Source organism: Microcaecilia unicolor, chromosome 1 (assembly GCF_901765095.1).
Source record: "Microcaecilia unicolor chromosome 1, aMicUni1.1, whole genome shotgun sequence".
Classification (NCBI taxonomy): domain Eukaryota; kingdom Metazoa; phylum Chordata; class Amphibia; order Gymnophiona; family Siphonopidae; genus Microcaecilia; species Microcaecilia unicolor.
Genome location: NC_044031.1, coordinates 241,179,040 through 241,196,175, shown reverse-complemented (window position 1 = coordinate 241,196,175; position 17,136 = coordinate 241,179,040). Strand labels below are relative to the sequence as shown.

General features: G+C 44.9%; 1 protein-coding gene across 3 annotated transcripts in view; it reads right to left on the bottom strand.

The window, feature by feature from the left end:
• The window catches only part of TEX10 (testis expressed 10), a 236,419-nt gene that overhangs the window by 129,923 nt on the left and 89,360 nt on the right, over positions 1–17,136 (bottom strand). For all 3 annotated transcript variants that reach the window (XM_030205096.1, XM_030205101.1, XM_030205108.1), the window contains exon 8: positions 878–1,055. In XM_030205096.1, the coding sequence (XP_030060956.1) occupies positions 878–1,055 (178 nt within the window). The remainder of the gene's footprint in view (positions 1–877; positions 1,056–17,136) is intronic.

Below are 17,136 nucleotides of genomic sequence, written 5' to 3'. Positions count from 1 at the left end.
CATTTGTATAGTGTTCCTCTAGCACATAATAACCTAAAATCTTTAAGTTGATTTATCTGGACTTTCTTTGCATTTGGTAGCTCACATGAAATTAATGTTGCATTTGTACAGCATGTTCACTGCTATACATTTGCTGAAAAGGCCTGCCACAAAATGTTAGATGAATATAACCCCTACAAAGCAGGCTGGCAACACAGTCATAGCCCCTGTGTTGCACTGCAGCCACTCCCATGCCATACCACAGCCTGTCGCATGCAAGACACTACCATGTCCACTATGTTGGCTACTGCCTCTTAACGATGGCTTGCACAGAGCAAACGCGTACAAATCAACCAGCTATTCTGGAGAGTGGGATGCTCATGATATAAGACAGTTCTAGGGAAAAACCATTTTGAAGTATGTGAAGTACAACACTACCACTTCTTTGTTTTTTGTCTAATTAATAAAATACAGCACTACATTCCCTAAAGAGAAATTAGCTTTCAAGTTAAATTAGTAAAGCGTTAGTCTCTAATTTGAGGCATGCCGGGTGGGAGCGGGGAGGGGGAAGAAGAGTATTTCTTTCCACAATGGCTACACTTTGTTTGCTTGCTTGTTTTTATGAAGAGGGGAAGGAGAGGACTGGGAGAGCATTATTTCAATCCTGTTGACCATATAAATGGCACATGTATCCACTTTCCTCCTTAGCATAATTACATTACTGTTGCTTCCAGAACTCATATGATGGAAGGAAAGAATGATCAACAGAAAATATGGCATGTTAGCCAAAGATCCACTTAACATGAAATTGGCAATCCTTGTGTATTTTTAAATCACCTAAACACCAAACTATAGGCAAAATATTTCAAGTTTCATAAATCAAGTAATTTTACAGTACCTTGCATGCAGTATCCCAATGAGGGTGGCAGCCAGGCCTGATGTTAAAATCCCCGTTACACAGCAGTGATGCAGACAACGAAGTAACTTCACTGAAATACATGGCACAAAATACAAAAGATGTACCAAAGGCTTCTGCAGCTCAGCTGGCAGCAGGACTAGAGTGCCATCTTGTGGATCTAGAAGAACCAAAACATGAATACAAAACAATGAAAATTAGTTTTATAGTGAATTTTTAAAAAATTATTTAGTTATTTATACGATTTATTAATCGTCTTTATGAAGAGATTCAACCAAGGTGTATACAAAATGTCCTTTTGTTAAAAGCAACAACTTCACTATGAATTACAAGCAATTTTTTAGACTATCCAGAGAGAGCAAATAGTTTACCAAGACAAAATGGAAGAAGTCTAAATTATTTTGTTATGATTCTGGTAAGTGGGAAAAAGTAAGTTCAAGCAGGTTCTCTGCTCTATTTTGGAACAAACTAAGAGTACTACATGACATAAAGGTCTTGAAAGTGTAATGGCATATATAATAGACCATGTCATCACAAAAAATTATGTAGTGCAACCTATATGAATTCTAATTGATTCAAGATTCCACCTCCTCGAGATCACTAGGACTCCAAGTATACTGAAAGAAAGAAATCAGAGCACAGACCTGTTTTAAGTGAGACGAATTCAGACTTCTACTGAGAACCTTTCAGGCCAAAATAAATACAAAAGCGAGGGTAAGCATTCAGTTCTTCCAACCTTCTCTGGGTGGAGAAGATAAAAACTAAAAAGTTACTTACCTGAAGCAGGTATTCTCTGTAGACATGTTTTCACAGATGGGCAACTTCATGGAGGAAAAGGCCTCTTCAGCTAGCAAAGTTCTAGAAACTATAAAAAGGACCTATTGCTCATGAATGCAAATTCCCACTTCATGCAATCACATAGGGCTTCCTCACTATTTACAAAAGCTAGATTAGGAGACAACTCAAAAGAGGAAGTGGATGAGTATGTGAGGACTTGTACCTTGCTCTCCATGAAGAGCATCCATGTAAGTAATTTGGATTTCTCCAAGCACGATAAGTCCTCACATATGGGACTTCATTGCTACAGACTACCACCAACAGCCTTCATGCAACCTCTGTGACAACCCATGCAAAGAGAGTATATATGAAAAGTGCCACTAACTGCACTAAGTGCTTTTTATTTGGGGGTGGAGGGGAAGACAGCTTGGAAATGGCAAGGATGCAATTGCACTCTATCAAAGACATTCTGTAGACAGACTGGCCAAAAACTTACTGTTGTATCAGGAAACCTTTCTCAAGCAGTAATGAAAAGTGAACATATGGACTCTGCAAGCTCTTCCCTGGAGGCTGACCGCAAGTAGACCACTGACGCAGCAATGGTTAAGACATTATGAATGTTAAGATGACCCTTAAGAATACAGCATAAGCATAGGAGATGTAGCTTGCTAGCCAACTAGATAGTTTAAACCCTGTTCTGTTTGCTGGGGTTTAAAAAAAAAAAAAAAAAGCTAGGTGGACTTTCTAAGGGCTTTAGTCCACTTCAAGTAGAAGGCTATGATTCATTTGTAATTCAAGGTGCATAAAACACATTCACCACCATAGGCATGTGGCCAGGGAAAAATAGTAGAACAACTGACTGGTTAAGGTTAAAATCTGGTGTGATCTTGGGAAGGAACTTTGGATAAATGCACAGAACCACCCTATTACTGAAAAACTTAGCGAGGGAATAAAGTTAAGGGAGCCCAATTCTGCAGAGGGAGAAAGGGGAGGAGAAGTACCTCCTTTCAGCAAGGCCCCACAGGAGCTATGCCAGATAGCCTAAATGAGTAAAGGCCCTTGGCCAAGAATCAGGGCCTCTGAGGGGGCAGCACCTAGGAGAAGGCTTGTAATTCAACTCCTGGGTGCCTATATGGCCAGTTTCAACCACTAGACATAGTCCGATGCATAGTCCAGGGCAATAAGGCCTGTTATCACAAAATTTCTGCTTCACTAATTCAACCTGTCACTTGTTTGTTTCATGCTCATAATCCAGCACCATCTATAAACACAGTACTGTTTGGTCTACCTATTCAACATCTAGTGGTCATATTCGACTCTAGTTTATCATTTCAGGAACAAATTTCTTGAGTTCTTAAATTAGACTTCCTAGCTCTTCAGCGCCTCCGTTCCTTATATAATTTCCTCAGTTCCTCAGATTTACGTACCCTTATGCATGCATTTGTCGTTTCACAGCTTGGCTATTCTAACTCAGTATATGAAGATCTTCCAAAATATCTGCTAGGTTGCGTGCAATCATTGCAAAATATTGCTGTTCGAATGTTGTGCAATGCCCTTACGAAGGATCACGTGACTCCATTGCTGTGTTTGCTATACTGGCTCCCTATTTACTATCTGATACAGTTTAAGATTCTATGTCTCACTTGATATTCTTTATCTATCAGCACTTACTATACTATACCATACATTCCCACTCAAGCCTTGCGCTCTCTTGATACTCATCACCAAAGATTATTATGAATCAACCAGGACCTCAGACTTTTTATTCTTGGCCCCACATTTTTGGAATGACTTACCACCTTATATCAGGTCAGAACAGTCATTTTCTCTCTTTAAATCCTGACTTAAAACATTATTTTGAATGGGCATATGGTCTTATACCTAACATTACAGGATAGTTTTATTTGTAGTGCCTGAAGGATATGGTCGTTTCTAAAGTTTGCTGTTGACGTGGTAGTTCTAAAGATAGCTGTTAACCCTTTTTTTTTTTAAGTTGCTCTACATTTCAGTTGTGAATGGTTAGTTCAGGTGTGTCCTATCAATTATGTGGCGTTCTTATTCCTCATGATTTTACTCTTTTTGTAAACCGCTTTGACCTTCATTTAGATACAGCAGTATAGCAAGTTCTGTATAATAAACCGGCACCATCTGCTAGAGGCACAGAAATACTAACAGGATCCTGGCTGAATAACTAGCTATATCGACAATTTCATTATGATCTTCCATTTTTTTTTCTCTGCCTCAATCTGCTGGCAAGGGGATCTAAACCACTAGCCTGGACTGATCTAGCAGGATAAGGAAATTATAATTTAACAATCAGTTTCACATCCATTAAGAATTACATTTTCTCTCATTTTAAGCCTAAAGGGAATGTTACTAACATCGGGACTTAATCATACTATAAAGTCACATAGAGTGGATTAATTTAAATCAAATAATTCCAAACCGTGTGTGATGAAAAAATTTAAACTATACTATTCAGGTAAAATACTAGGGTCCTTTTACAAAGCTGTGGTAGAAATGGCCTTAGCACACTCTTATGCAGATCTTTCCTGAACGCTAAGGCCATTTCTACTGCAGCCGGAAAATGGCCAATTTTCCATTTTCTGAATTAATGACCATATTCTTCCGTGCGCCATTCAAAAAAATTAGCATGTAAGCCCTTACTGCTACTTATTTTATAGGCGATAGATAAGGTCTCACATGCTAATCCGTTAACTTTCAGAAATGCCAACACACTGATTAGCGCAGAAATGCCCACTCTCTGCCTCATGGTCGTACCCCCTCAGCAAAAAAAGTTTTTTAATATTTTTACCACGTGGGGCTTAACAGGACAAAAACGCAAAAACATTGACACAGGATAGGAGTGTGCGGGAGGGGATGAGTAGCACAATACAAATCCAGTTACAAGAAGAAATACTGCAAAACATGAGAGAAGAGGCACCCATAACCAGGACTTTGGGTTTTAAAAAGCTTTCCATCTTTATTGTGTCTGCCTCACAACACAGCTATTGGTTGACTACAAAAGGGAATATTCTTCTTAGAGAAAGTGAATGCTACATACCTGTAGAAGGTATTCTCCGAGGACAGCAGGCTGATTGTTCACACTGATGGGTGACGTCCACGGCAGCCCCTCCAATCGGAACACTTTTCTAGCAAAGTCCTTTGCTAGTCCTCGCGCACCGCGCATGCGCGGCCGTCTTCCCGCCCGAACCGGCTCGTGTTCGTCAGTCCCATATGTAGCAAAACAAAGGCAAGGGAAGACAACTCCAAAGGGGAGGCGGGCGGGTTTGTGAGAACAATCAGCCTGCTGTCCTCGGAGAATACCTTCTACAGGTATGTAGCATTCGCTTTCTCCGAGGACAAGCAGGCTGCTTGTTCTCACTGATGGGGTATCCCTAGCCCCCAGGTTCACTCAAAACAACAACCATGGTCAATTGGGCCTCGCAACGGCGAGGACATAACTGAGATTGACCTAACAATTTATCCAACTAACTGAGAGTGCAGCCTGGAACAGAATAAACATGGGCCTAGGGGGGTGGAGTTGGATTCTAAACCCCGAACAGATTCTGAAGCACTGACTGCCCGAACCGACTGTCGCGTCGGGTATCCTGCTGCAGGCAGTAATGAGATGTGAATGTGTGGACAGATGACCACGTCGCAGCTTTGCAAATCTCTTCAATAGTGGCTGACTTCAAGTGGGCTACCAACGCTGCCATGGCTCTAACATTATGAGCCGTGACATGACCCTCAAGAGCCAGCCCAGCCTGGGCGTAAGTGAAGGAAATGCAATCTGCTAGCCAATTGGATATGGTGCGTTTCCCTACAGCCACTCCCCTCCTGTTGGGATCAAAACAAACAAACAATTGGGCGGACTGTCTGTTGGGCTGTGTCCGCTCCAGGTAGAAGGCCAATGCTCTCTTGCAGTCCAATGTGTGCAGCTGACGTTCAGCAGGGCAGGAATGAGGACGGGGAAAGAATGTTGGCAAGACAATTGACTGGTTCAGATTGAACTCCGACACAACCTTTGGCAAGAACTTAGGGTGAGTGCGGAGGACTACTCTGTTATGATGAAATTTGGTGTAAGGGGCCTTGGCTTCCAGGGCCTGAAGCTCACTGACTCTACGAGCTGAAGTAACTGCCACCAAGAAAATGACCTTCCAGGTCAAGTACTTCAGATGGCAGGAGTTCAGTGGCTCAAAAGGAGGTTTCATCAGCTGGGTGAGAACGACATTGAGATCCCATGACACTGTAGGAGGCTTGACAGGGGGCTTTGACAAAAGCAAACCTCTCATGAAGCGAACAACTAAAGGCTGTCCTGAGATTGGCTTACCTTCCACACGGTAATGGTATGCACTGATTGCACTAAGGTGAACCCTTACAGAGTTGGTCTTGAGACCAGACTCAGACAAGTGCAGAAGGTATTCAAGCAGGGTCTGTGTAGGACAAGAGCGAGGATCTAGGGCCTTGCTGTCACACCAGACGGCAAACCTCCTCCATAGAAAGAAGTAACTCCTCTTAGTGGAATCTTTCCTGGAAGCAAGCAAGACACGGGAGACACCCTCCGACAGACCCAAAGAGGCAAAGTCTACGCTCTCAACATCCAGGCCGTGAGAGCCAGAGACCGGAGGTTGGGATGCAGAAGCGCCCCTTCGTCCTGTGTGATGAGGTTCGGAAAACACTCCAATCTCCACGGTTCTTCGGAGGACAACTCCAGAAGAAGAGGGAACCAGATCTGACGCAGCCAAAAAGAAGCAATCAGAATCATGGTGCCTCGGTCTTGCTTGAGTTTCAACAAAGTCTTCCCCATCAGAGGTATGGGAGGATAAGCATACAGCAGACCCTCCCCCCAGTCCAGGAGGAAGGCATCCGATGCCAGTCTGCCGTGGGCCTGAAGCCTGGAACAGAACTGAGGGACTTTGTGGTTGGCTCGAGATGCGAAGAGATCTACCAAGGGGGTGCCCCACACCTGGAAGATCTGTCGCACTACACGGGAATTGAGCGACCACTCGTGAGGTTGCATAATCCTGCTCAACCTGTCGGCCAGACTGTTGTTTACGCCTGCCAGATATGTGGCTTGGCGCACCATGCCGTGACGGCGAGCCCAGAGCCACATGCTGACGGCCTCCTGACACAGGGGGCGAGATCCGGTGCCCCCCTGCTTGTTGATGTAATACATGGCAACCTGGTTGTCTATCTGAATTTGGATAATTTGGTGGGACAGCCGATCTCTGAAAGCCTTCAGAGCGTTCCAGACCGCTCGTAACTCCAGGAGATTGATCTGCAGATCGCGTTCCTGGAGGGACCAGCTTCCTTGGGTGTGAAGCCCATCGACATGAGCTCCCCACCCCAGGAGAGACGCATCCGTAGTCAGCACTTTTTGTGGCTGAGGAATTTGGAAAGGACGTCCCAGAGTCAAATTGGACCATATCGTCCACCAATACAGGGATTTGAGATCTCATATGAAGGCGGGCCATGGGAGTCACATGAACTGTGGAGGCCATGTGGCCCAGCAATCTCAACATCTGCCGAGCTGTGACCTGCTGGGACGCTCGCACCCGCGAGACGAGAAACAGGTTGTTGGCTCTCGCCTCTGGGAGATAGGCACGAGCCGTCCGAGAATCCAGCAGAGCTCCTATGAATTCGAGTTTCTGCACTGGGAGAAGGTGGGACTTTGGATAATTTATCACAAACCCCAGTAGCTCCAGGAGGCGAATAGTCATCTGCATGGACTGTAGAGCTCCTGCCTCGGACGTGTTCTTCACCAGCCAATCGTCGAGATATGGGAACACGTGCACCCCCAGCCTGCGAAGTGCCGCTGCTACTACAGCCAAGCAGTTCGTGAACACTCTGGGCACAGAGGCGAGCCCAAAGGGTAGCACACAGTACTGGAAGTGACGTGTGCCCAGCTGAAATCGCAGATACTGTCTGTGAGCTGGCAGTATCGGGATGTGTGTGTAGGCGTCCTTCAAGTCCAGAGAGCATAGCCAATCGTTTTCCTGAATCATGGGAAGAAGGGTGCCCAGGGAAAGCATCCTGAACTTTTCTTTGACCAGATATTTGTTCAGGGCCCTTAGGTCTAGGATGGGACGCATCCCCCGTTTTCTTTTCCACAAGGAAGTACCTGGAATAGAATCCCAGCCCTTCCTGCCCGGATGGCACGGGCTCGACCGCATTGGCGCTGAGAAGGGCGGAGAGTTCCTCTGCAAGTACCTGCTTGTGTTGGAAGCTGTAAGACTGAGCTCCCGGTGGACAATTTGGAGGTTTTGAGGCCAAATTGAGGGTGTATCCTTGCCGGACTATTTGGAGAACCCACTGATCAGAGGTTATGAGAGGCCACCTTTGGTGAAAAACTTCCAACCTCCCTTCGACCGGCAGGTCGCCCGGCACTGACACTTGGATGTCGGCTATGCTCTGCTGGAGCCAGTCAAAAGCTCGTCCCTTCCTTTTGCTGGGGAGCCGAGCGGCCTTGCTGAGGCGCACGCTGCTGACGAGAGCGAGCGCGCTGGGGCTTAGCCTGGGCCGCAGGCTGTCGAGAAGGAGGATTGTACCTACGCTTACCAGAAGAGTAGGGAACAGTCTTCCTTCCCCCAAAAAATCGTCTACCTGTAGAGGTAGAAGCTGAAGGCTGCCGGCAGGAGAACTTGTCGAAAGCGGTATCCCGCTGGTGGAGCTGCTCTACCACCTGTTCGACTTTCTCTCCAAAAATGTTATCCGCACGGCAAGGTGAGTCCGCAATCCGCTGCTGGATCCTATTCTCCAGGTCGGAGGCACGCAGCCATGAGAGTCTGCGCATCACCACACCTTGAGCAGCGGCCCTGGACGCAACATCAAAGGTGTCATACACCCCTCTGGCCAGGAATTTTCTGCACGCCTTCAGCTGCCTGACCACCTCCTGAAATGGCTTGGCTTGCTCAGGGGGGAGCTTGTCCACCAAGCCCGCCAACTGCCGCACATTGTTCCGCATGTGTATGCTCGTGTAGAGCTGGTAAGACTGGATTTTGGCCAGGAGCATAGAAGAATGGTAGGCCTTCCTCCCAAAGGAGTCTAAGGTTCTAGAGTCCTTGCCCGGGGGCACCGAAGCATGCTCCCTAGAACTCTTAGCCTTCTTTAGGGCCAAATCCACAACTCCAGAGTCGTGAGGCAACTGAGTGCGCATCAGCTCTGGGTCCCCATGGATCCGGTACTGGGACTCGACCTTCTTGGGAATGTGGGGATTACTTAATGGCTTGGTCCAGTTCGCCAGCCATGTCTTTTTTAGGACATGATGCATGGGTACTGTGGACGCTTCCTTAGGCGGAGAAGGATAGTCCAGGAGCTCAAACATTTCAGCCCTGGGCTCGTCCTCCACAACCACCGGGAAGGGGATGGCCGTAGACATCTCCCGGACAAAGGCCGCAAAAGACAGGCTCTCGGGAGGAGAAAGCTGCCTTTCAGGGGAGGGAGTGGGATCCGAAGGAAGGCCATCAGACTCCTCGTCAGAGAAATATCTGATGTCCTCCTCCTCCTCCCACGAGGCCTCACCATCGGTATCAGACACAAGTTCACGGACCTGTGTCTGAAGCCGTGCCCGGCTCGACTCAGTGGAAACACGGCCACGGTGTGGGCGTCGAGAGGTAGACTCCCTCGCCCGCACCGGCGAAGCTCCCTCCGCCGACGTCGTCGGGGAGCCTTCCTGGGAGACGACCGCAGTTGGTACCGCAAGCGGCACCGATGTCGTAGACCTCACACCGGGCAAGGGGCCAGCCGGCGCCTCACTCGACGGTACCGGTGGTGCAAGCACCCCCGGTACCGGAGGGGAAGGGCGCAACAGCTCTCCCAGGATCTCTGGGAGAACAGCCCGGAGACTCTCGTGCAGAGCGGCTGTAGAGGAAGACATGGAAGCCGATGCAGGTGTCGATGTCAGAGTCTGTTCCGGGCTGTCCAAAGTGGAGCGCATCGACACCTCCTGAACAGAGGGTGAGCGGTCCTCTCGGTGCTGATGCCTACTGGGTGCCGACTCCCTCGGCGACCCAGAGCTCTCGGTACCGATACGGGAAGGAGACCGGTGTCGATGCTTCTTTGACTTTTTCAAACGAAGCATGTCACCGGAGCTTCCCGGCACCGACGAGGAGGACGTAGAATCCAGCCATCGCTTCCTCGGGGCCGAGGCCGAAGAAGGTCGGTCTCGGGTGGGCTGTACCGCAGGAGCCCTCAGGGTAGGGGGAGACCCACCCGAAGGCTCACCGCCACCAGCAGGGGAATGGACAGCCCTCACCTGCACTCCAGTCGAAGCACCACCGTCCGACGACATCAGCAGAAGTGGAGGTCCCGGTACCACCGACGCCGACACAGCCTTCCGATGTCTCGGCCCCGATGCAGAGGGTCGATGCCTCGATGCACTCGATGCAGTCGCGGCCGAGGACGGAGGTCTTGACGCTGCCGATGTCGATGCACTCGATACTCCCGGTGCCGATACCGACGAAGAGCCCGAGAACAAAACGTTCCACTGGGCCAATCTCGCTACCTGAGTCCTTTTCTGTAAAAGGGCGCAAAGACTACAGGCCTGCGGGCGGTGCCCAGCTCCCAGACACTGAAGACACGACGCGTGCCTGTCAGTGAGCGAGATTACCCGGGCGCACTGGGTGCACTTCTTGAAGCCGCTGGAAGACTTCGATGACATGGGCGGAAAAATCACACCGGCGAAATCAAAACTCGTAATTGCGGTAAGGCGCCAAAAAAGAGGGGAAGAAAAAAATTCGACCCGAGGCCTCAAAAGGGCCTACCCCGAAAACGAAAAGAAACTTAACGGGGCAAAAACTGGAAATACCGGAAGGGGAAAAAAACCGAAAAGGCCTTCTTCCGAAATCCTTTTCCCTTTTTTTTTTTTTTGCGAAAAGCCAAAAAGACGCGCGAGGTCGACTTAAGGGGCGCGAACGGCGTAACACGACCGTACCGAGCGCGGACAAAAGAAGACTGACGAACACGAGCCGGTTTGGGCGGGAAGACGGCCGCGCATGCGCGGTGTGCATCGGCACGCGAGGACTAGCAAAGGACTTTGCTAGAAAAGTGTTCCGATTGGAGGGGCTGCCGTGGACGTCACCCATCAGTGAGAACAAGCAGCCTGCTTGTCCTTGGAGAAATATAATTTCAGTGTGAAGAAAATCAAGAAAATACTTTGGCAAATAGCCAAGACTTGAGCATTGACTTGAATCTAGATAAAGAGGTCAAGCCAAAGAGTCAGTGGGAGTTGGTTCCAAAGGGTGAGGGCCACACTGTTAAAAAAAAAAAAAAAAAAAAGGAAGACCCAGACAAAACTAGCCTTAAAGCAGACAGAGGAGGAATCACTAGCAGATTTGTGTTAGATGAACACAGCACCCAAATGGGGTGGTAGGGGAGTATTAGAGATGATAGATAAGCGAGTTGACCAGAGTAGAGTGCCTTGTGGACAAGCAAAAGAATTTTGAATTGTATCCTACAACAGACAGGAAGCCAATGTTGAGCTGAAAGCAAGGGAGAAACATGGTCTGACAAGTCGGGTTCCATAAATCAGCTTAACAGCCGTAATTTGCAACCTCCAAATAGAATAAAGGGGAACACCTGACAACAATAAGTAACAATCATTGAGACAGTTTAATAATAAGGAGCAGAGCAATTTTTTTAAAGCCCTGTCATCCAAAGACAATCTGATCCTTCTTAATGCACAAAAGGATTTCTGGACTATCCGAGTAAAGAGATGTGGTAGCCGTGTTAGTCCACTTCTAAAGCCAGTCAATAGAAATAGAATAAAAGAAAACAGAAAAGAAAATAAGATGATACCTTTTTTACTGGACTAACTTATACATTTTTTGATTAGCTTTCGAAGGTAGCCCTTCTTCGTCAGATCAGAAATAAGCAAATTTTGATAAGTAACAGCATATATAAGTGAAACATCAAAGTATTTCAGTGACAGTCTGAAAGGATGAGGGAGGGGTGGGCTAGGTAAGAAACAGAGAAGGCTGAGAGGATGGGGGACAGGGAGATATGCATGGTGATTAGAGGGAACGTTTTTGTCATTTTTATCAGACTTTATATATACTGCGGATGCCACTGTACAATCTGAGGCTATAGATGGCTATTTAAATTCACAGGTTTTGCCAGAGTTGTCTATGAAACAGAGGGCAGTGTTGGAGGCCTCGGTGACGGTGAGGGAAGTTTTGCAGGTTATTAAGAAATTGCCGACTGGAACCTTGACAGAAATTTTCCTCTTTTCAAATGATGACCATTGGGTACAATCGCCAATCGGCTTTACCCCATAGACACTGCTAGCTAGATAAACTGACCTGTTAACATTCCAGGCAACAATGATGCAGATGGAAAAGTTATTGAGTTTGTCGTAAAAGAAGCCATGTGGCTTTTTAAAAAATTTTATTTATAAAAGTTTCAAAAAAATACAGTAAGATAATACTTGTACAGAAAAGCTGAATTAAACCCAAAGATAACCAATGTTCACCAATACAGCAAAATTAAGAATAGCACATTATTATTATTGGCTAAAGTCCGCAAATAGGACCCAAGATACATATGGAAAAATACTAATAGTAACAATAGGTAAACAGCTGCATTCTAAGCCATTTCAAACATTATCCTATATGCCCCCCCCAAAAAAAAAAAAAAAAAAAAATATATATATATATATATATGTCTTTTTAACCTTACCATGATAGGATAATAGTCAGTTCTGTTGGGCGGATCTTCAACTCCTTCAGAAGGCCGATTAAAAACAAAAAACAAAAAAATTGGTCCCCATAGATACTGAATGGAACATTGCCTGGTAGTTCTGATATATCTAGACCACCACTAGCACCCATCCTATTGTCCTTATCATACCTATTACTCTGATATGATTCAAACTATCAGATAACCCTAACAATCACAAAGACACCAAAACTTGAACCCAAAGCAAACAGGGTTACCTCTAATAAACTGTTTCACACCATGTTTTCCAAAATATGGTGCCATGCTTTTATTAAGACACAGGTTTTGCTCTAATGAAGCAAAAGACAAATATCGTTCATTTAGTATTGACATAAGTGGCCAGACCTTAGCAAACTTGTCATTTAGTGTTAGAGCATCATTGTCTGAGCAATGCAAGAAGCATTTGAATGTCTCAAATTGCCCTCTTCTCATTGCATTAGACACAGTGGCATTGAAGGTTTCAGAGTCCACCTCCCATTGCATGCACCATCTCAGGACATCAACATATCCTGACAACAACAAGGTTCTTAAAATGCACCATCAATTTGAGCTGCATGATCTACTTTATGAACATTTCCATACGCTTGGTACACATTGTAGACAAAAACTGGAATACGTCATCATGAAAAAAGCACTCAATCAGGGTAACAGGATCATTGACCCCTGTATATTCTTTTGATGACATGATGAAATCTGGCCACTACACTTTCAGCCCTTTTGAAGTCATTGCCTTGACTTGCGCTGCTGTTCACTGACTTGTGATTTTCCTTGGGCACTTGCTTACTTCGTGATTTTGTATTGTTGACTTCATGTCGGCTGTTGTCATCTTCTGTGTTGCCATTTATATCTACATCTGTTTCATTGTTACCGTGTCTAGTTATAACGGCTGATGCTGAACTGTGTAGCTGGTGACCACTGTGTAACTGGTGACCACTCAATGATAAAACTGCCTAGATTATCTTCATCAGCACTGTCCTCTTCTGTCGTACCACCAACAGATGGTGGCTCCATCAAGATGCCAGCTCTTGTAAAATGGCCTTCATCCTCTAGCTGATCAATAACTTCCTTCATAAGTTTTCATTTTTCTAAAGTAACAAATAGCACAAGCAGCTGCTGTAAGTCCTATATGCATCACACTTTTGTGTTCACTGTTCCAATATTGGAACAGTAAAATATATAACCTACTCCATAATAAATTATCACCAGTGGCCTAAGTCACAACATGGCCATGCGTCACTATGAAAATACACTCAAGTAATTAAATATGGGCCTACTTGCTGTACAAATCATTTCAGTTATGACCAAAAACTGTATAAATCACATCTATATAAATTATTGAACTAATCTTGCACCTTCTCTCTTACAAATAATATTTTAATTAAACTGAAGCGAACCTGTAACATTTAACTTCCACATTAGTAAGGGGTCCTTTTACAAAGTCATGGTAAAAAGTGGCCTGTGGTAGTGTAGGCGAATCTTTTAGGCACGTGCTGGGCCATTTTTTACCACAGCTGGGAAAGAGGCTATTTTTTTAATGGATTGGGCCTGTGCTAATATTAAAACTAGCGTGTGCCTATTTGCAGCCTAAGCCCCTACTGCCACCCATTGACTTAGCAGTAAGGATTCATGCGCTACCCACCCTGTGGCAGAAAATACAACATTTTCTACTGCGGGATTTAGAACATGCCAAAAATCAGAATTACCGGGCGCAAACGCTACCCCAGCGGTAGTGCCAAAATTGGGTGCAAGCTACCTACGCATTAGCCCTCCCACGCCTTAAGAGTCCCTAAGTTATCTACTGATCCAATTTTATTGGACTATTGAGCAAAAAAGGTTAAAGTAATAATTTAAAAAATGTGTTATGTGTTTAAAGATCAGAAACTACTCAGTATGATATAAGTAATAAAAGGGGAAATCAGGAGAGAGAACAACTTTTGCACATCACCATACCTTTGTCAGACAACTGTCTCCTCCAGGATTTGTTTTGCAGATGCACTTTTTCCCTCGTCAATCTTTACATAGTGGTTCTCAGCAGCTTTTAGTTTTACAATTCCATTTTAGCATTCCTTCTTTACCCAGCATACCTGAAGAGCTTTTTCACTATCTACATCTCAATATTTTTTTCTTCCACTTGTGTTTTCCCAGCTATATTTCTCTTCACTCGAGTTTTATCCAGTATTCTTTTTGATGTTCCTCTTCTTACATTCTTCTGTATTTCATAAATGCTGCTGCTTTTTCCTTTATTTTTAGTCACTCTTTTCGAGAACCATATTTTTCCTTTTTCTCTTGCTTTTGTTTACTTACTTTCCTTACATAAAACTATTTTTATAGCTCCTTTCATCTTGGACCACTCTTTCCATTTTTCTTATGTTCTTAGCCGAAATTGGGTGGCGGAGCAGGTGGGGGGAAGAGGGGTGGGTGGTTGGGAGGCGAGGATAGTGGAGGGCAGACTTATACGGTCTGTGCCAGAGCCGGTGATGGGAGGCGGCACTGCTGGTTGGCAGGCGGGAAGTACTGCTGGGCAGACTTGTACGGTCTGTGCCCTGAATAAGCCAGGTACAAATCAAGGTAAGGTATACACATATGTTTGCCTTCTTGGGCAGACTGGATGGACCGTGCAGGTCTTTTTCTGCCGTCATCTACTATGTTACTATGTTCTCCAATCCCATTAGCTCATTATTCAAGTATTCTCCCATTTAACGGTCAGAATGTTTGAAATCCAGATCTTAAAGTTTGAATATCTGCTCTCCATTCTAGCTCTGTCAAACCATACTGTGTGATGATCGCTAATGGTCAGGTGGACATCCACCTGAATTGGTAGACACACATTCTCCATTTGTGAGCATTAAATCTAGCATCACTCCTTCCCTCATGGATTTCAGTACTATTTGTCTGAGCAGAGCACTTTAATAGGCATCCACAATCTTTCCAATTCTGCAAAAGAGACAATACATTCTATATATAACAAGCTGAATTTCCCATCAACAGCACCTCCCTGTTCACTGCCAGCTTTTTCACACCTACAACCAGAACTTTGTCCAGCTTTTCCATTTGTGTTGAAGGTCTGTAGATGACATCTGTGCAGGCAAGGATTCCAGCTTCTACTTCCAGGACAATTCATACTGCAACCTCCTTTCCCCTAGGACCTCTGCATTTCAACTGCTTTAATATTGTTTTTCACATTCAGTGCAACTCTTCCGCCATTTTGGCTATCACTAGCCTTTGTAAAAAGATTATAGCCTGTTATGGTTGTGTCCTATTCATGTGAGTCACTGAACCATGTTTCTGTAATAGCAACAGTATTTAAGACTGCCTCTAACATCAAGGCTTGCAGATCCTAAACTTTGTTGCTTAGACTGCAAGTATTTGTAATCACTGCTTTTCAGCTATATTTTATTGGCACTCATGTAAAAAAACTATACAGAAAGATGCCTCCCTTTCTACTCTGCTGCTGATTAAAGTGAGTAGTTAAGATGGGTTATTTTTACATTATCGTCTTCCCCACTGCCGTCAAGCCAATGCCAGACAGACTTCTATAGTCTGTGTCCCGCAAATGGCAAAATACAGATGAAGATCAAATCTGTGTATTGCAGGGCTTGACACGTTTTCTTAGGCTCTAGGAGCCAAATTTGGATTTTTTTTATATTTATGCACATTTATCAAGCAATCAGTCATAATGTGCTCAAGGTGATAGACAGCAAGCTACTTATTACAGTAGAAGTTAAAACCAGCAAAAGAATCGGTTGGACTGCTAAATGACTGAGTGGTAAAAGGGGCAATCAGAGAAGGCAAGGCCATAGCGGAGAGATTAACTGATTTGCTTCGTCTTCACTGAGGAAGATTTGGGAGAGATATCAGTGCCAGAAATGGTATTCAAAGCCGACGAGTCAGAGAAACTGAATCAAATCTCTGTAAACCTGGAGAATGTAGTGGCGCAATGACAAATTAAAGAGTAGCAAATCTCCTGGACCGGATGGTATTCAACCCAGAGTACTGATAGAATTGAAAAATTGACTTGAGGAACTATTGTTAGTAATATGTCATTTTAAAGACAAATCAAGCATGGTTCTGGAAGATTGGAGGGTGGCCAATGTAACGCCGATTCCAGAGGTGATCAGGGACATCATAGACCGGTGAGCCTGACGTCGGTGCAAGACAAAATGGTAGAGACTATTATAAAGAACAAAATTACTATGCATATTCAAAAGCATAAAGAACAAAATTACTGCGCATATTCAAAAGCATGGATTAATGAGACAAAAACAACATGGATTTAGTGAAGGGAAATCTTACCTCACCAATCTAGTACATTTCTTGAAGGGGTGATAACATGTGGATAAGGTGAGCCGGTCGATACTTTGTGTCTGGATTTTCAAAAGGTGTCTGACAAAGTACCTCATGAAAGACTCCAGAGGAAATTGGAGAGTCATATGATAGGAGGTAGTGTCCTATTGTGGATTAAAAACTGTTTAAAAGTTAGAAAACAGAGAGTAGGGTTAATGGTTAGTATTCTCAATGGAGAAGAGTAGACAGTGGGGTTCTCCAGGGGTCTGTGCTGGGACTCGCTGCTTTTAACATACTTATTAATGATCTAGAGATGGAATAACTAGTGAGGTAACTAAATTTGCTGACGACACAAAGTTATTCAAACTTGTTAAATCGCAAGAGGATTGTAAAATATTACAGGAGGACCTTATGAGACTGGGCATCTAAATGGCAGATGTTTAATGTGAGCAAGTGCAAAGCGA